This window comes from Chrysemys picta, chromosome 1 (assembly GCF_011386835.1).
Source record: "Chrysemys picta bellii isolate R12L10 chromosome 1, ASM1138683v2, whole genome shotgun sequence".
Classification (NCBI taxonomy): Eukaryota; Metazoa; Chordata; order Testudines; family Emydidae; genus Chrysemys; species Chrysemys picta.
The window spans coordinates 123,720,301-123,741,128 of NC_088791.1; the positions used below are offsets into that span (position 1 = coordinate 123,720,301).

General features: G+C 40.8%; 1 protein-coding gene across 3 annotated transcripts in view; it reads right to left on the minus strand.

The window, feature by feature from the left end:
• ARFGAP3 (ADP ribosylation factor GTPase activating protein 3) overlaps nucleotides 1-20,828 on the minus strand; it is an 80,643-nt gene that overhangs the window by 15,981 nt on the left and 43,834 nt on the right. For 2 of the 3 annotated variants that reach the window (XM_005296689.4, XM_005296690.4), the window contains 5 exons: nucleotides 19,517-19,563; nucleotides 17,811-17,956; nucleotides 6,880-7,005; nucleotides 5,798-5,920; nucleotides 184-321 (listed from right to left, as the gene is read on the minus strand). In XM_005296689.4, coding sequence (XP_005296746.1) covers nucleotides 184-321; nucleotides 5,798-5,920; nucleotides 6,880-7,005; nucleotides 17,811-17,956; nucleotides 19,517-19,563 — 580 coding nt within the window. Of the gene's footprint in view, nucleotides 1-76; nucleotides 322-5,797; nucleotides 5,921-6,879; nucleotides 7,006-17,810; nucleotides 17,957-19,516; nucleotides 19,564-20,828 lie in introns of all 3 variants that reach the window. The other variant, XR_010598324.1, reaches the window with a different exon arrangement.

The window sequence follows — 20,828 nt, forward strand, 5'->3', positions numbered from 1 at the left end:
TTGACTTCAGCTACGTTATTCACGTAGCTGAAGTTGCGTACCTTAGTTCGAATTAGGGGGGTAGTGTAGACCAAGCCTTAGTCTCACAGGCAGTACCATTTAAGTCATCAGGACTACGCTCATAAATTAGATGAGTAGGTTTAGCTCTTTGTACTGAAGTTAGTACAAATTATCTCTGTATACCTGTCTGCATAGTCTGTAATTTTTGAAGTTAGAAATGTGTCAGTGTCTCTGTTACTGCTCTCTTTCTTCCAAAAGGAATCTGTATTGTCATCCCATTTAGAAAAAGTGCTGCTCCTCAACTCTGCAGAATCAAAGTACCTGAATGAAAAGAGAAGAAAAGTATTGAATAAAATGTCCTATTTTATTTAACTCAAAGCACTCCAGCTATTCCGCAATTACTAATGCCTGCAAAAGCTAACAGATTAAACTAGGCAAAACTGCTACAAATGGCTTTGAAACTTAAGCTAAATATGTTTTGTCAGTATTTCTCCTTATGGAAGAATACATCATCTAAGAAGGTTCTGCAAAATTATTACTTATATGTGTGAAATGTATATGTAAATACTGGTATGATATGAAAAGAATGATTACTTGCTCTATAGTAACCGTGATTCTTTGAGATGTAATCTCTGTGGATCCCATCGTAGGTGCTCATGCTTAAGATCGGAGTGGGGTTTTTTTTAGAGGGGGAGAGGGGTTGAGGGAGGGAGTTTGAAGAGCAGTGTCCATCAGGTCTACATGTGTGTCCTGTGCCACGAAAGGACACGAAGGCTGGAGCAGCAGCAACCCTCCCTCAGTTCACTTGAAATTCAAAGCTTTTGCTGTTGAGGACTCTAAAAATCAGGGCAGAGAGTGAGTTGTGAGATCCACACTGACTACAACATGTCAAAGAATGACAACTACTGCAGGGTAAGTAACTGTTCTTTTTTCTTTCACTATGTGGTCAGTGTGGATACCACTGAAGGTGACTGGCAAGCAGTGTCTTCCCTGGACAGTGGGAGTGAGTAGTTTCAGCTGTATCAAATAGAGATTGAAGTGCTGCTCTCCAATATTTGGCATCCAGATGTGGCTGTGGCATCAGAAGCATCCATTACCATCTGTATGGTCATCTTGGCCACTAAGGGTATGTTTAAACTGCAATTAGACACCTGCGGCTGGCCTGTGCCAGATCTCTTCGGCTCAGGCTGCGGGGCTGTTTAATTGCAATGTAGACCTCTGGGCTTGGGCTGGAGCCCAGGCTCTAAGACCCTCCCACCCCACAATTAGCCACATGCTGCTATACACAAGCACAGGAGTACAAGGTCATGCCTTGTAGCCCTTGTCCTTCGGGGACACTCTGCTTATACCACCAACATGATTAAAGAGCCAAGACTGGGAAGAGTACAGAAAAACTCAAACTCTGTGGGAGGTACCTGGTACCTCTTCTTAACTTGTTTCCCAGTGGGCTTTATCTTGAACAGTATCTGCCACATAACCTTGGCCAGGTCCTTCATTATAGGGAAAGCAATTCTGGCTGGACAAGAAGCTGACAATATGTCAAATAGCTTCTGGGATTTCTCAAATATGACAGACATCTCAATTTCTAGAATTTCAGCAATCCTCACGAAGAGCTCTTGGAATGCTTTAAAATCATCCGGTGATGGTACCAATGCTAAGAATACTGCCTTGTCATGTGATGAAGACAAAGGATCCTTTGGCAGTGATACAGAGTGCTGGTGCTGCTCCATCCTTGAATCTGGCTCTCCTTGGTATTCTGGCATATGTAGTCTAGCCAGGGACGCTGATGAGAATGACCTCTTCCTCAAATCTGGTGGAGACCAATTTCTGGATGCCTGAAATGGTGGGCCCAAGTACCCCCAATAGGGCCTCGGTGGCATGCAAAAGGAATATGGCTGGCTAGCTTGCTAGGTACTGGACAGGCTAATGCCATTCCTGATGGGCTGGTGGATGCTGAACCCTATAAAGTAAATTGGGGTTTTTTGAAAATTTTGAAACCACTGACCTCAGGAGAAAGGGCTCTCCACTGGAAGACAGGGTGAATGCATGCCCTGGAGATGATGAGGTGGAGTAGACCTCCTCCATGGGTGGCATTGAAGTATATGGTGTTCTCGGTAACAAAATCTGTACCAGTATGAGTCTCTGCATCAATGTCTGTCTTAGTTCTCATCTATGAGGATCCTCTCCAGTGAGTATTGATGTAGAAGGTTGCATCATCAGAGCTGGAGGATTGTGCTGCACCATACGCTGTTCCTTCTCCCCAAACCTCACAACCATCCATGACTTGGTGGATTTATCTTCAGAGGCTTTAAAGTGCTTGTCCTTCTGAGAAGACACTGAGCTCTACTTGTAGCCTCTGCCTCTGTGTTCAGAGCAGGCCCCCTCAGGGACAGGTCTTTACTCAGCGCTGTCTTCCCTGAGGTAGGCTTTGGGGTCACTTGTCTGCTTGACAGGGCACTGGATGAAACTGGCTTGATCTGCTAGCAGAACTTTGAAGCTGGTCTCCTCAGGGTCTGATGAGACCTGTATGGACTGTTCCAAACGATGAAGCTTTAGTCTCACACCTTGTGATTAACATGTTCATGTAGGATGAACAGGGCTTAAAGCCTGAAGGTTTAAGAAGCCCTGTACAGGGAGTCTGTCTGCAGGGAGTGGCCTACTGAGTATTTGACTGCAGAGTTCAGTTCAGATGGATGAAAAGTTCATGGCAGTCTATGTAGAAGACCAAAAGTAGTTCTGAAGGTTTTCTTGAAGATGTGCAGGAATTTAGCCTGAGCTAAGAATTAGCAGGTCAGACACTCATCAGGTGCTATCTTGCTGTCACAGCGGGTAAAAGGGAACTGAGGTAGGATTGCAACCTACCACCCTACCATTTATACCCTTGTACAGGAGCACAAGGAGATACAGGGCCCATGCATGGCCCCAACAGACGCTGCTATTAATAAAAAACACAACAAAAAAATCCAAACCTCTCCCATGTGCACACACATCTACAGTGGGATCCATACTGACACCCAATTCTAAAAAACTTAAAATAATGGGTATTTTGCAGGGCAGAGATTAGAATATCAGTTAGGTGTTTTGGGAACTGTTAAAAAGTAAACCAGAGAGCAGATTCCCTGCTGGAATAAATTACCATCACTAAACATGGATCAGAACTATAAGGAGCCAATTCTTGCTGGTGGTCATTCTCACAAACCCGTCTCTCTGCCCCTGCCTCCCGCAGCCCTTCAGCAAGAGCACGCTCTGGGGAAGGTGGGCCTGCAGAGACCCAAGTTCTCTGTGTCCCAGCGGCATGGGAATGGGGGTGCTGCCCAGGGAAGCAGCCACCTCCACTGAGAAGAGTCACCTCTGGCACCATGCACACCAGCCCCACATGTCTCCAGAGGTGCTGCCCAGAACCCCCAAGGAGGCTGCATGGTACAGGGTGCTGATCCCTGCTTCAGCGCCAGCACAAACATCAAACAGCACATCTCACTGCCCTTGGTAACAGCTATTCAGGAGCAACAGTAGGCACTGCAGGGAGGGGGTGCTGCTTTGCCCCGTCCCCAATCTCCGCCCATGTTTTGGAGGCTGTTGTGGATGTAAAAAAATCCACTGGTGGCTGCATTTGAGAAACGCTGGACTAGAATTTAGGATTTACAATGTGGTATCATATCTGAAGTAAATTGCAGGAAGGCAGCAATCCTCAGCAGCAGCACAAGTAGCTTGACTCCCACTTCGCGTAATCTATGTGACTCCTACAAAACTCTTATGTTTTCATTCACCACCAGTCCAGAGTGACAGCAGAGCTCCAAGCTCCACAGGCTTAGTAACAGAGTATCTTGCAGCCCTTCTTATTTACCACATCAGCTTCTGAGTTGTATGCATCCTACTATCCTGCTCCCCCAGTATAGGGGGAGGCATATAACTGCAAGAACTGTAGTGGACAACAGTAGAGGCCACATCAAGTCCATCATTCCTCCTTACTTACTGAGGCCATCAGCCAATTCTGTAGCTTTTAGAAGCCTGGTAAGGATAGGATGCAGGGAACAATGAGAAGCAGTGAGGGGCAGCAACAACAAAACTAGGGAGAACAGAGAAGCTGACTCAGACTGGCTTGGGAGCGAGGAGCCAAGGTTGACATAGAGTTCCTAAGTCCCATGTACTTGCATCCTTGTTCTCCTGCCCTGTGAAGCTTCACAGCTGTGTGAAGTATTCTGCTCCTCAATTCCCAATGAATGCCAAATATTTAATAAATATAACAAAAAAGACTAAGGGAATTCCCATGTTGTTTGGTACCTTAACTTAAATTTCTAGACTTTCAACTGTTTAGATTTGTTTCCTTTTTTGAAGACACTATGATTTTTTAAAGGATTTTACCCTTATATTACAGATATGTATTGTTGGTCTGATCTCCAGCTAAATTATTTTGTCTTCTGATGTATATTAAGACAACATTAAAATAACCTTCCTCTCTTTCATTGCTATGGCTAAAAATGAAGGAGATTTACTGTGGTAGAAACCGCAAAGTCTAACTGGCTATATTCTCTTTGAAATGGAGAGTTTGTACACTAGTTTCAACTAAATTCTGCTATTACCATGACTAATACAAAAATAAACAGCTAGATAATGATTTATCGTCTAATTATTGAACAAAGATATAAAAACCTCTTCCATAATTCATAATTTGACTGCCAAGGAACTAATGAATAATTTGAGAGCAATAAGAGCTCTTTTCATGGGACAAATAGAAGCATTCAAATGGGTCATGTTTTATTTTACAACATTGTTGCCCGTGTATTTGGTACCATGCCTGCATTTCTACCACTAGTGATTACGTTACAAAGTAGTGACGTTAAAGTCTTTGTGTTTTAATTGGACATTCTGCAGGTAACTAGGTACAATTTTTCAAAGCCTATTTTTTCCTGTTTCTTTGGCAGCAACCCAATACTTAAGATTTATAAAAGCACCATCTGTTCCTACCTCAATCTATGAACAACTGTTTCATAGCAATTAAAGCCTTTAGGACTTGCTCTTTTTTCCTTCAGGGATAGCAATATCTATCATGCATAAATATGCGCTTTGAACGAAAATGTAACATTTTTCCTTTGTTTTTGGTTTTTAACATAACCTTGAATGGTAAAATATTTTAAAATGTGTACAAATCAGAAAGCTTACCAATATATGAAAGAGATACATCTGAAATATCTAAGTTTTCCATGTTTGACCACACAGATGTATAATTAGATATATTTCTATCAATCTCAGCATTCTAGCGTCAGACTTTAATAGGAAGCCTATTGTTAGGTTTGAGAGTTAGGTTATGCATGCTAAGAGGACCAATAAGTGAAGAAAGAGAATAAGCTAACATGATGCAGAACCCACTGGACCAAAATGGTAAAAATCAGATTTTCCTATCCCCTACATACGCCAACTGGCTTTGCAAATACACACACCCAAATTAAGAAATAATGCAACATATAAAATAGACCCATCGGCAAGCCCAAGTTAAAATAGAGGAGGGGGGAAATAAAACAAAAACGCTGCACCAATCAGCAGAAAGAAATCTAAACGGTTCCCACCTTCCAACCAAAACTCTTCACTTATTAAAATAGTAAAAAGGTTCAAAAATAAAAGCAGGTACTATTGATAAATGTTTGTCACTGAGATATTAAAATCAACTATTTTGCAAGTTTTCCATTCAAATGAGTTCACTCTAAACTATAACAGATGCAGAGTTGTGTGCAATGCTGCCTTGTCTTGTATTTTATATCAATATTTTTACCACATCCAAACAAAAATTTTAATACATTACCTTGAACTAGGGGAAGAAAAATATGAATCATCTTCATCATTGTATTTTTTTCTTGGTTTTGCAGTTGTGGGTGTTTCTTGTTCTATCATTTGCATGTCTGAGATTACTGAATGGGAAATGCCACTGTACCAATAAATAAATAAATAAATAAATAAATAAATCATTAACTTGTAAAGAGACTACTAAGTACAACTCTGAACTCAAGCAAATTGCAACCCTGATTTTGTGACGATCTCAGGGGGGAGGAAGGGATAGCTCAGTGGTTTGAGCATTGGCCTGCTAAACCCAGGGTTGTGAGTCAATCCTTGAGAGGGCCATTTAGGGATCTGTGGCAAAAATCTGTCTGGGGATTAGTCCTGCTTTGAGCAGGGGGTTGGTTGGACTAGATGACCTCCTGAGGTCCCTCCCAACCCTGATATTCTATGATTCTAACATCCAAAAAACATACTTTTGAATTGTAAAATATTTTAAAAATGTGTACAAATCAGAAAGCTTACCAATATATGACATCCAAAAGCTATGAATAATTAAAGTTTGGGGACAGAGGTGGAAGCTTTGAAGTCCGCACTGTATATTTTCTAACACTGTCAAACAAGCTTGAGAACATGCCGGCCATCTTCTCTGATTTTAAAGCTTGCTAAGCCTGCTTTTTTAATGACTTGGAGCTCTAAACAGGAGCTGTGTTCTAAGCTTACAGGACTTGGAGCTCAGTAAAAACATACCAGCTAGCTCCCTGATAGTCAGTTAACTTGAGAAGAAATTTGGTGGAGAAGCACGATACAATAACCTTTGGGAACATAAAGTCAAACTTCAGTTAGCTGACTGTTTTGTTTATTGTGAGATGCACTGTACATAATATAGGATTTACCATACCAGCAGGCCATAAAGTCCAGTATCCTGCTTCCAAGAATGGCAAATACCAGATTCTTTGGCAACAGATTTAAAAATAGCTCCTGGTCAATTATGCATTTTCTATTTCCTTTCTGATCCCTGTAATATTAATTATACTTCCCTCATCAAAACATGCATAAAGTGAAGGGTAAATTTATAGGGCTATATACAGTTTACAGAATTTCACATACCTTCTGTTGCTGCCAAATCCCATGCCAAGTCTGTCTACTTCAGTTTTCTTTTTACCAGCCATATTTAACTTTTCTTCTTTCATTTGAATTTCAAGATCCTTGTAGGCCAATCGTAAAGATGATACACTAAAACAAAAATACACAGATGTGTAATAAATGTAAATTAATTCTTAACCCTTAGTTCCCAATCCAGTAACATTAGTAGGAAAGCAACAGAAAACTCCATTTGACAATAGAGATAAAATTAATATTGCTGTAGGAACCTTAAAATAAGTCAGGAAATGCAAAAGTTAAGTGATCAATATAAATGCATTCAGTTTTTACAATTATTTCAAACAAACTATTTTTGGACAGATAAGGTGGCTGGAGAAGAAAGCCAGGGGACAGAAGGGTCAGCATGAACAGCCAGTGCCTCAATCTGTGTTTAAACATAGATGTACAGGTCAGAAAGTATGCAATTGTGGTCTGTTTCGAATTGCACACCTTTAGACCAATGGTTTTCAAATTGTGGGTCCCGACCCAGTAATGGGTCGTGGAATGTAAGGCACTGGGTTGCGGTGGCTCTGGTCAGCACCACCAACTGGGCTGTTAAAAGTGACATTGGCAGTGCTGCCTGGCTAAGGCAAGCTAGTCCCTACCCTGTTCCGACACTGCACTGCGCCCCGGAGGCGGCCAGCAGCAAGTCCAGCTCTTAGACGGAGGGGCCAAAGGACTCCGCGCGCTGCCCACGGCCCAAGCACCAGCTCTGAACTCCCATTGGCCAGTTCCCAGCCAATGGGAACTGGAGTGGTGGTGCCTGTGGGCGAGAGCCACGCGAGCTGCTTGCGTGCCTCCGCCTAGGAGCTGGACCTACTGCTGGCCACTTCCAGGGCACAGCGCGGTCCGCGGTGCCAGGACAGGCAGGAAGCCTGCCTTAGCACCTCCGTTGCATCATTGACTGGGAGCAGAGCGAGGTAAGCTGGTGCCCCAACCCCGCACCCCAATCCCCTGCCCTGAGCCCCTCCCCAAACCCAGAGCCCCTTCCTGCACCCGAAACCCCTCATTCCCGGCCCCACCCTGCAGCCCTCACCCCTGCACCCGAACCCTCTGCCCGTTGGATCACAGACATCAACAATTTTCTTCAACTGGGTCGCCAGAAAAAAAAGTTTGAAAACCACTGCTTTAGACTGTTGTATTGTGAAAATTAGATATACAATTTTCCTCTCTTAAGTCAAACCATATGTTCCCCCCCCCCCAAAAAATGTACCATATACTCTACTCCTCATTAAGGAGTGTTTGCATGCCAAGTTTCAAGCATCCAAATATACCAGCGTATGAACACAGTCTAAAAAGTATTCTTTATCCACTGAAATAGGTGAAATTTTTTTCCTCTACATAAAAAGAAAAAAAATTGCTCCTCTCATATCATAGTGGGTGTGGAGGATGAGCGGCCCTGGTTGAACCAGGAAGGGGGAGAGCTCACATTTGGACTGTAGCTTTGCCACTCCTTGCGCCTCAAACTGCATGTGGGAGTGTGCTTGGGATAGAGGAGTCTCTGCCTCCCATTGGCCAGCTGGAAGCAATTAAGGGGGCTAATTGGCTCTCATGACTGCCTTCCCCCCATTTAAAGCCTTCCCAGGCAACCAGGAGCCATCTTGCTGTGATTGCTGCCCCACCCTCCCTTCCTTTGAGGCATATATCTAGTTGTGTTTCCAGGATGCTGTGTGTCCAAATGATTACCCGTTTTTAGGATCAAGAAAAAAAATTCCCCCAAGAGGGTAAACTGACAAAAATCTAGAAATTGTGGAGGTACAGTTTAGGTTAAAAGGAGTAAGAATAAAAATTTAAATATTAGGAGGTAATACAGAAGTGTTTAGTTCATCAAAACTTGCAGGCGGTGTCCAATATGGATAAAGGCTAAAATGAAAGAAGTAAATGAGAATGGGATATTTCTGATGGACCTTTTGCCACAAGGAGATGGGGAGACACGATGTCTTCTCAAACTGAAATCCCTTTTGGTACTCTCTATCCCAGCATGGGAGGAATGGGGGAGGGAGAGGGGCAACAGGATTTAGAAGTGAGCTGAGTGTTAGGGGTTAGGCAGAAGAGGATCTACCACAAGTTATTGGTTACATGGTGAGAGCCCTGTAACTCCACTCTGGATCCAGTCAAATGCTTGGTATGAGAGAGAGGGTGCATGGACAGTGCCCCTCCCCACCGTTAAGTTAATAAAGATATCTATCCCTGTGTCTGTTTTCCATTCGCCACTATGTCCTGATCAACAAACTCAGTTTTAGGCAGACCAATTAGAAAAAAATTCAGCCCTAATGAAGGAATTTTTCAAGACGTTATACGTAAAATGGAAACAAATTTTTTTTACAAATAATTTCCTTTCCACTAGCAGTGTCTCCCACAATTCTCAACATCTTAGCTACTCTCCTCTCTATGCAGCTCATGGAGACTAATCAGTATTGGAGCCATGTGGCCATGTCCCCGTGCAGCTGCTTTATAGAATTATTCCCAAGCTGTAACACCTGCATAATATCATTAATAACAAATATTCCAGAGAGAACAATTTCCCGATAATTATTCCATTTAATATTTGACTCAACTCATAAGCCAGCCAGAGTAGGTAGAACTGTGGGAGACAATGCTAGCAGAAAGGAATTTATCAGCTGCAGAATGGAAAATTTCTTTCTCAGTGTCTCCCACAATTCTTGAAGTCTGGGAAGTAGTGAGCAGCAAACAGATGTAGGGAGGATTACAGAAAAGGTCAGAAATAAGAAAATGGTATCCCTCCCCATCTATAATATTTGCTCAATGAGCAAAATCATTTCCAGGCCACCGTGTGCAGAACCTTCCTGCCAAAAGTATGCCTCTGCAGAGGATAGGAAATCTACCTTGTAGCACTTCATAAATGTGATGGTCACCTGGTCGAATGCTACCTGTGCATGCAGTAGCTCTTTCTGCCCATGAGGTCGCCAGCGATCATGTGGAGTGTGCCTGACCCCTTATGGAACCGGAATCTCTGATGCCTTGTATGCTTCCACAACACACAGTCCATTTCACCTAGCAAAAGAGGACTTGGAGGCTCTGAGTCTTTGGCATTTCAGATGGAAGGATACAAATAGGGTACCTGGATCTCCTTGTGGACTCTTTACATTTGAGGTAAATTTTCAGAGCCCTTCTGATATCTAAGGACTGCCACCTCTCCTAGGTGGGATGCTGTGTCCTTGGACAGAATGAATGTAGAAGCACCCCTTGGGAAGCTTGGAAAGAAGAGTTCACCTTCAGAATAAACGATTCCGGAGTTCTGAGCATCACTTAGTCCTCATGACACATGCAGTAAGGTTATTGCATAGAGAGCACCGCCAGCTCTGACACTCACTTGGCAGATATGTTGACTTTCAGAAGATAAGTTTTTATGGACAAATAAAATGATGACACTGATGTAAGTGGTTTGAAGGGAAGGTCTGTCAGGGCTCTCAGTACAAATCCCACTTGGGAAAAAGAGGTCAAATTGCTTGTTGATATAGAACATGGCGTTGGTGTTGTCCATCAGGATCTGAACCATTCTGCCCCTCAGATGAGGCAGAAAAGCCTGACAGGCCAAGCGAGCCGCTCTGAGACACCAAACAGGCTAGGGTCTCCATCTGAAACACTGGTTTCTTCATCAACCTGTTGAGCCCTTTGAGAGCTGTAGAATGGCTCAGATTCCCTCTGTATGCTTCTGAATTATAAAGAACCTTGAGAATCTTTCTTCAGAGGGAACACTCTCTTTCTCCCATATCCAGGACAGAAATCTCATTCTGCATTAGACCATTCTTTACAGGGAGATATGGCAGACGGGATGAAAAACAGATGGAGTAGAGCCCGTGACTTGGGAGTATCCCTGACTCACTATCTACATGACCTACTGGTCCATGATTGAAGCAACCCATACCTCCAGGATATTGAAAACCCTGCCTCCAATCTTCAGCTTCAGGCAGAGACCGACGTGGTCTTTGTCATAAAGAGGCTTTGGGAGTGACAGGATTCCCTCAGGTCTTTCCTCCTGAGCCACAGTTCCACAGCTTTCCTCTGGAGAACCTGCTGTCTCTTCGCTGCTATTTATGAGAGGATGAAGGCCAGTCTGTCCTTTCTTTTAAAGGCATGGAAGGTACTCTTTAAATCTTGCAGCACTGCCGCCACTACCTTGTCTAGCTCCTCTCAAAAAGTCAGGGCTCCCATGAATTTGGCAGAGCACCGCACCTGCTTTGCATAGCTATCCACCTTCCAGTGACAGAGCCATAGATGGAACCTGGTCACCGAGTTTGAGGCCATGGCTTTGGCTGGGAATCTCTTTGCCTCCATTGATGCGTCAGCAATTAATGCGGTTGTCGGGGAAACTTTAGTTAAAACAGAGCTGAAGTCAGGGTGATATGTATCCTTGAGGGCTCTGAGATCCTCCAGACAGTAGAGATGCCCTTGCAAATCAAGCTAGGGATACCCTGAAAGCAGCCGAGGAGGCCTCAAAGTCTTTAAAGTAGTTGGTTATGCTATCTGTAGTTAAGAATGTGATCAGTCTCTGTTATAAACTCTGGCCTTCATTTTTCTATCTGTGGGAATCCTTAGACTAGAACTCCCCTTCTGAGGGGATAAACATACCCTTAGCCAGGGATGCCAAGTCAGCATCAACCTTTGGTATCTCAGTAACTGGGACTTTTGGTATATGAATCCTATAGAAGCTAAGAGAATTTCTGTTAATCTCATTATCCCATTCATCCCTGACTATATCCTTGAAGGAGAGTACGGAAATTGCAACTTTAGGGGAGGATTTAGAGGGGAGAAATTTGCTCAGAGACTTACTCTCCAGATTTTTTTAAGACAATCTGAATAGTGGATACAACCTTGCTGCACATGGCCATGAATTTCTCAGGAGGAAAAAAATCTTTACTGAGTCTTTCCCCGATCCTGACTGGCGACAGAGCCTGACAATTCTCCATTCTCTGTGAAGGATGAGTCGTCAGTAGACTCATAGCTCCTAGATCTTCTACACTTTTTGTTCCCTGTTTTTGCTTTCTTTGGTTTTTTAGCTTTTTTAGCTTCCTTGGTGAACATACAAGCTCCATTGCAGCTTCGGTGAGGCCTTTTGCGGCTAGCTTTGCTGAGGGCCCTAAATACTCTCGGGAGATCTCTTTCCAAGACCTCCCCTGCTGGGTCCCATTCCCCCATGAGGTGAACAGCTTCCAGACCCCTTCTGGCTGAATTGGGAAGGATGGGGCGTTTTTACAAGCCCTACTTCTTTTACCAGGGCACTCAGGACCCATTTTAGGACTTGTGAAGGAGAGGATTTGTGACCCTGTAAGTCTGCCTTTTCTGTTCTCCAGGGGCCCCTTAGGACTTACCCCCTGAGTCAGAGGACTGGGGTCCACTTTGTCATCCTTGAAGCCTGTCCCCACTCTGCCCATAGTCTCCTAATCCATTTTTCCCACATCGGAGTCGCAGTTGCTCCAGGGGGATCCTACATGCCTGTGCAACCCACAGCCCCAGGACATAGAGGTAGGGACATAACACTGGTGCAGGCTGGACACAATTCACCATCTGCTGAGCCTGGAAGGGTAGTCTTACTGATGGAGCACCACTTGGATGTCATTTGGTGCTTTTTAGGCTGCTCTGGCATACTTGGAAGACAAAAGGAGCCAGTAGGGAGGCACTGCAGCTGAGACGACAGGGGGTTCCAATACCCAGCTAAAAAAACTGGCCTGAAGGGAGGAGCGTCATTGCTCAACACTGCCATAAATTTTGACAAAAAAGTCCCCCCCTCACCCCTCTCCCCAGGCAGATGGGAAGGCAGGAGCTCTAAAAACCACCATCCGCATGCTATGGTGCCACGGAGGCAGAGAAATGTGCAGTAGGCAGGAACTGAAGGGGCATGGCTAGTTCATGCAGCTCCAAAACTGATTTGCCTCTGAGCAGCAGAGAGGAGAGCAGCCCAGATGTCAGTAATTGTGGGAGATGCTGGGCTGCAGAAAAGGGTGTTGTAAGGGGAACAATTGTGCTACCTTGACAACAGTATTTGCTACTGACTAACCCTCTAAACATGAGCAACATATGAAAGTTAGGGTTGCTGTAATAATTGTCCCAGGAGTCCAAACTTTTGCATGTAAAATCTCAACTATAAGGTTATCTTAATATAATTTTTGCATTTCCTGCGGGGAGGAATTATGTGAATGGGGAAGTGTGAGCATATTTCTACTTACGCATGTAAAGTGAGATTCAAGCACGTGCACTGAGTTTATATGAACATCCTAATACACGCAAGATCACATTTATACAAACTTGTTTTAATATACATGTAAACCAAGTAGAACTTTTAAAATTAAACCTTTTTTATTTTTTCCAGAATAAAGGTATTTGAACTAAGGATAAAGTTTCAAAAATTTCTGTCTTGTATTTTTGTACCCACAAAATGATTTATAGGTGTCAATTAGAGTACCAGCCTCTCTATCTGATTCGCAACCACAAATCAACTGCACGTGTAAAACACCAGTGTAAACTTCACCCACACAGACAGACAGCCATCCTTTTGAAAATCTGGGTATTATGGGTGAAAAATATAAATTTTTCATACGCAAAGTGGCTGATGGAATTTTAGTCCAACTAAATTCAATTCAGGACTCAGAATCAATACATCTCCTCAACTATCTAGTGTCACTTTTGTGATGATGTATTCTGACATGACTGCCTGGTAATTGGCACATACACAGAATTTTTCAAAGAGTACTGTCTCTCCACTATGTATTTAAAAGCCATCTTCAAAATGCTGATCCTTTTGCTTGGTTCTGCCTTCTGGCTCTCTCATTTCTACATATAATCATGCTGCCTCAATATTTTTGGGATTATATCAAAGAAGTAGCAGGAGAGCAAGTACTGTTATACCATCCGCAGTTAAGAACGTGATCAGCCTTTGTTATAAATCCCAATGCTTAGAAGTTTATAATGAAAACCAGCTAAGACAAACCCTCCACAGAAGATCTTAGAATGGAAATGAAGTACAAAGTTTTAATCAGATATTTCAGTCTGAGGGTTAGATACTGTACATGCACATTAAGTATTTTCAGTTTCAAAAGGATTTCACTATAAATGCATACCAGCCAGTCTGATACAAAGGAACACTAACAAGCCATTACAATACTCCATGTTATGTATCCAATTTAACCCCTTACTGCTGATTTAAATAAACCATAATTAGTTGATTAGGACATTCCCTAAAGCGATACAGTGCTGTTAAAGAGTGACAAAATGCAGAAGTATGCAATATCTTGCCTCAGCCACGAAGGTAACATTTAAAATCTTGTAGCAAAGGTGTACTTAAAATAAATGCATATTCAAAAATACTTCTAAAACATATTAGTGTCCCCCTTAAAAATTACTAAGGTACATCTGGGAAATTGTATTCCTGTGGCAATGTGGCTAGCTACAGTAATAATTAACTCCTTACCATGTACATTTTTAAGGCATAAATGTACATATTCATGAATATGCAGTTATACTATATCACCCAAAAACACAAAGAGGGAAAAGGTCTGGTCTTTATATGATTTATAATCTTACAAAGATGGATATATTTCTTCAAATAGTAAAGAGTGAAAATGTCAAACTACATTTAAAATATGATTGTGACAAGAAAATTACAGAATGAAATCTTAAGGCTATGAAGTATATTTTCTCAATGAATATATAAATCCTACTAGTTCTAACAGTGAGATATTTACATACCTCTCTCAGAGAGAAAATATAATCTTAAACATTTGATTACGGTCACTTTCTCTCCACAAGCACATTAGCTAAAACTAAAGAGTCAACCTTACCGTAACATTTTAACATTTAAATTTAACTCTTTAAAACTGTATATGGACATACATATCCCAGAAAAGTCAATATGCACAAAATAAATCTGAAAAAATAGGCCAAAAATCACTAAAATGAAGGTGGTCTATAAAGGAAAGCAAGGTTCTTAAGCCTTCATGTACTCCTTTAAGTCTACAATTCACTGAATAAAGTGTTCTACAATGGAAGACATAAAAAAGGTGTATAAATAACAGTCAATGGAAATTAAAGCAGTTATGATAGTTAGGCAAATGGATATATAGCAATAGAAATAAAAAAACTGCATTAGAAGTAAACATAACTGAAAGGAGATTTTTCTTGGAATTATCCATTCTGAAGCCGTGCATGTTTTTATATGCTGAGAAAACTTTCACTTCTAAAAACATGCATTTTGACTTTTACAATTATAAATAAAATAGACTTACTGTTACACCTCTGTGAAAGCATTAATGAAATCAAGAAAATAAGAAAAATACGTGTCTTCAAACCAGGGCATATCTTTTGGGCAAGTATATTAAGTTCTTATTAATTCCCCCATTTACAGCAGGCTCTATTATACGGCAACTGAAACTGGTCGTGCCAAGTTCAATTTGAAACTTCTACTAGACTTTAATTTTTAAAAGACCAACCAACTAACCAAGATTTTAAGGACTGAGCTGAAGACCACAGTTTATCAAGGATATTTTAGCAATATCAAACCTTCAGATCTGCTTCTGGTTAAAATAAATAGCATGTTGATGGTTCTGAATTCCACTTATCCACTCTATTGCAGAGAACACATCACAAAAACAGCAGAAGGAGAGAAAAGATTAAAACCCTAGAAATCTTGTACACAGGGTTTTAAATGTTGCACTTCATTTAGAAAAGAGTACAGGTTTTTCATCAAAACTTTTGTGAATTGAAAGCAAAATTCACATTCTAGCTATTTTATAAAGTCCTATTGAATGTTTCCAATTTTTTTTAATTAAACCCAGCAGAGATATTGTTTGGAGCCCAGTGTAAGTTAAAGTATATTCATGCTTCTCTAAATTTTGCATGCACTGCCATCTAGGGGTTACAAATCAAAGAGTAAGCATTTTTAAGGGAAAAAACAGGAGACTTGCCTATAACTGGAGTGAGACAAGATTGCCAGAGATCCACATATTTGGGGCATGCATGTGCACCCCACATTTTTTGCCAGAAGTTTCTAGAGGGTTCTGGCCATGAGGGTCACATGTATGCTTCCTCACTGTTTCAAGCTCTTAGGCCCAAAGCCTCAGCCCTGTCCTTCCAATCCTTCCATTACCTAGACTCCACAGAAGTAGAAACACAGCATGGGTCCTACAGATCTGTGAAGGCAATCATGCAAAGAACCTCATTCACAGATGGGTAGCCTGTTTTCCTTCATTAAATACTGTCTTCAAAGAGCCACACTTGGAGATTGGCAAGCAGTAATACTGGTCCTGACGAGGACATAACTAAATAAAAATATAATGAGTCTTCCAAATTCGTAACAAAACTAGAAGACATATATAGAGGTTAATGCTTCTTAGTTATGGACAGAGCTCCAGGTAGCAGCTCTATTATCTATTAAAGGGATGTTTCTGAGACAAAATATGGTAGTTGCCTTAAAGCTAGTAGAATGTGCCCTAAACCCCTTGAGAGCAAAGATCCAGTGCAAGATCATGATAAGTTGGAAACAAAGTGATAACACTGTGTGTCTGTCTTCACTAAAACAGTTAGCGCAAGTTATTACACTCAAGCTAACATAGTTCAAGTCAGAGCTGCCACACTGTGGCATAATACTTGAACTACACAGAGTGATTGGATTGGCATCTAACCAGTTGTGCTAACTCAAGCTTGTAGCCTGTAGCTGCATCCCCAATGCATTACTAGCTCAAGCCTCAGCATTATATGAGCTTCACAACCAATACCCTCTGAGGGTATGTTTACATTGCAGCCAGTAGTAAGCCTCCCAGCCAGGGTAGACCTATGCTAGTGGTGTCTGAGCTAGCACACTAAAAATAGCACTGTTGACATCACAGCTCCAGCAGCAACTTGGGCTACCCTCTCGAGCTCAGACTCAGGGAGTCAAATGGACTTGAGAGCCCAAGCCATAACATTTATACTGCTATTTTCAGTATAACTCAAGCTCCAGTAGTTTCAGTCTATCTATCCACATGGGAGGTTTGTTTCTAGCTGCAGTGTAAACATACCCTGATGGGTCAGCAAGCCTGAGTTTAAAGCACCACTTAACTTGAGCTAGAGATTGTGTGTGTGGATGGGAATTGGGTTAGGAATAACATTTGAGATATATCTTGAGCTACACTGCAGCAAAGACAAGCCCGATGTAAGTGGTAATTTGAACTTTGGATGACCCCCATAGGCTACAAACAACCTGAGGAACTCCCAATGGGTTTTTAAAGGAGGGCACCCTTGGCTCCAGGAAAAGAAGGATTTAATTTTGCAACAGTACAAATTTACAAAAGTCAACTGCTAAATATATTAACTCCATTGAGAACGACCATAAAACTACAAACAATGAAAGAAAAACATATAGCCATCTGAAATCTGCAGAAAGAAGCTACAGAGGTTTCAACTAGATGTTCCAGTTACTGGAAAAAAACAAGGGACAGAATGGGTACATAGCTCCTTACATAGCTTTGGGTCTGAATGATCATTACCTATTGAACACACATGAAGCAACCCACAGGCAAAAGCATTTTAGAAGGTTCTGATAAAGATATAGGATGTCCCTGACGTACTCGATCATGGATTTGTACAGGTAACAATACTCAAACTATTCCTTGCTTTTAACAGAAGATGAAATAGGAAATGGTGTTTCATTCTATTTCTTCACTATTGCCAAAAAAGTTTCTCATCTTTATGAAGAATCTTGTTGTTGTGGGTATTACTTTTTAAAACACAGCTTTCTGTAAGTTACTTTTCAACCCATATAAGCTACATTATTGCAGTAAAATACAAACATCAATTGAAGCTTTATTTGCACCAAATAGTACTTGGCATTATTCTAAATGTTAGTAGATAAATCTAAGAAAATTACTGTTGTGTTTTATCTTCTATAAGTAATTCATACTTACAATGGTTCTTCTCTCTCAGTTCTCTTACTGACATGTAGATCTTCCTGTTCCTTCATTTTATCTACAGCTTGTGCTTGCTTTTCAATCTCATTAAAACTCTTGCTGCTCACTTTCTGGGCTCCCAAGCCACCTTTTTTGGCACCAAGCTTTATTTTAAAAAGAAAAGAAATGCTTTATCTCTATAGGTAACTATATTAACTGTCCTATGGTTTAGTATTTTTTTTGAAAGAAGAATCAAGCACTGTACCTGATTCCACAGAATCTGGTATCAGTAATAAAAATTCAGAGTGGAGAAGAGCATACAGCAATACGTTCCTAAATGCCGCTCTCGACCTCCATTAGAAGGCCTTTGATATTCAGGAACTTCTTTAGTCTCCCAAACAGCAATTACAGCCTGATGAACCTCCTGCAGTTTGTCAGACCTTGTTACTATTCTGATAAATTCTGTACTGAGTACTATAAAATATAAAGGAGCCTCAACTGCTATTGGGATAGGAGCCTAACTGCAATTTCATATCTCTATATGCTTAATTTCTCAACCTTAACATTTCATTAATGTTAGTTTCTGCATTAAATTTATCTAATAAAAATAATAATATATGGAGATATATCTATCTCATAGAACTGGAAGGGACCTTGCAAGGTCATCAAGTCCAGTCCCCCACCTTCACTAGCAGGACCAATTTTTTTGCCCCAGATCCATAAATGGCCCCCTCAAGAACTGAACTCACAACCCTGGGTTTAGCAGGCCAATGCTCAAACCACTGAGCTATCCCTCCCCCGTATCCATTAAAAAAAAATCTCAAAGTACACAGGACAGAAGGCTTTTTATTTTATTGGAGGGTGTGTGTGTGCGCAACGGAGAAGGTAGTGCTATTTTTAACATAAAAATACTGTCATAAAAAGTCTTAGGCCCTGCTCCTCTAATTCACTTAATGCAGAATGTACTTTGAGCCAAAGCACAGCTCCACTGGCTTCAGTGGCAGTGCACTTGCATACAGTGATTTGCAGAATTGGGGGCAAATGTGAAATGTAATTGAATCCGTGAACATGATAAAATACATACACAAAGTAAATTCTGCTCTCTGGTACGTATACGAAATGTCTACTGAATTCAGTTAATTGCATATATATATATATATCCAGATTCAGTAAGTGCTCAGTATTATCATATGAAATCAGAAAATGACTTACAGATGATAAAGTACTCCACCTCACAATACTACTACTACTACTAATAAACATTTAAACAAATGCAGCTGAACAAGAGTTTAGAAGACCATTTTGTTTATAAGGTTGTTGGATATTTTGTCATAATTCAGATTTTCTAATTTGTTTTAGTGATGCAAATCGTTGCTGATACAAAACAGTCAGGATATCTCAGGATAGATGGCTATTAGCCAGGATGAGCAGGAATGGTGTCCCTAGCCTCTGTTTGCCAGAAGCTGGGATTGGGTGACAGGGCATGGATCACTTGATGATAACCTGTCTGTTCATTCCCTTTGGGGCACCTGCCATTGGACACTGTCAGAGGACAGGATACTGGGCTTGATGGACCTTTGGTCTGACCCAGTATGGTCATTCTCATGTTCTTAACAGTCATTGCATGAAACATTTAGATAAAAAAAATTCTGTATTGCAGTTTAAATACTTTTTAAATTCTACAAAATGATATGGGGCAAAATATATATTAATTACAGACTTACCCCCTTTTTAGCTTGATTTGGCTTCTTTTTCATAATGGAGGTGCCCTCTGCAAAGATTAACAATCATTACTTTGGCATATATAACTACATTTATCAATACTTGCAGATGCATATTTCCACAATTTAAGTCTTGGATTATAAGTTTGCAGTTCATTCTGCTGCTTTAGAATACTGCAGTTTCTACATGAAGAAATTTAGAAATTAGCTGTATTACTATACTTTAATGTTTGATGTATCTTGTTTTCCTGTTTGTTAGTGTTTACAATTTATGGCTAAATTTTCAAACCTGGGTGCCTAAAATCAGAATCCTAAATAGAAGCAAAGGATTTGTCAAACTGGATCAGACTGAAAATGGAGATATCCTATCTCCTAGAACTGGAAGGGACCTTGAAAGGTCATTGAGTCCAGCCCCCTGCCTTCACTAGCAGGACCAAGTACTGATTTTGCCCCAGATCCCTAAGTGGTCCCCTCAAAGACTGAACTCACAACCCTGGGTTTAGCAGGCCAATGCTCAAACCACTGAGCTATCCCCCCTGGAATCACTTAGTTCAGTACCTTGTCTCTAACAGTGGCTAAACATATACAACTCCTGTGGACATCATTGGATTTTGTGGATGCTCAACGTTTCTGAAAATTAGGTGATTTATAATCATATTTAAACACTTACTTTTTTAGAGTGCTAATTTAACTGTTTTTATTTAAGTGCATAAATATCGATTTAGGAATCTAACTTTAGGCACCTAAAGTTTGAAAATTTCAACCATAGTGTTTAATACTAAATTTTGAGGTGTGGAAATGAAGTGAAGTTATTTTGCATAATGTCTATCAAAATCCCTAATATAGAGATTTTTGTTAATATGACTTTAATAAAACAGTGAAGAAAATTTTGTAATCTTTCACAGTGACTGACACATTAAGCCAAAGCATATAACTTTCATAATAGGAATTTTAAAATTATTCTCACTATAATAATCCATAACGTCCAATGAATGTTTGTGTATACTGTGAAATTAGTTTAAGCTCTAAATTAGTTGGAAGCCATCTTACATGACAGAGAATTACAGGCAACAGGTGGTCTTGCAATGTTCAAAATAACTGTAAAAGCATTCAGTTTATTTCTGTGGCACATATTCCTTGAAATATGCAAAACATGTACCCTAAGGCATACTATTCTTCCTTAAACTTAATTAAGTACTAACAAATAATTTGTAAGTACGAACTGAAACTCACACTTTGAGCCAAGACTTCAAATCTCAGTATAATAATAGTACCTTCATAATAACTTGCATTTACTATAAGGGCATTGGAGCTG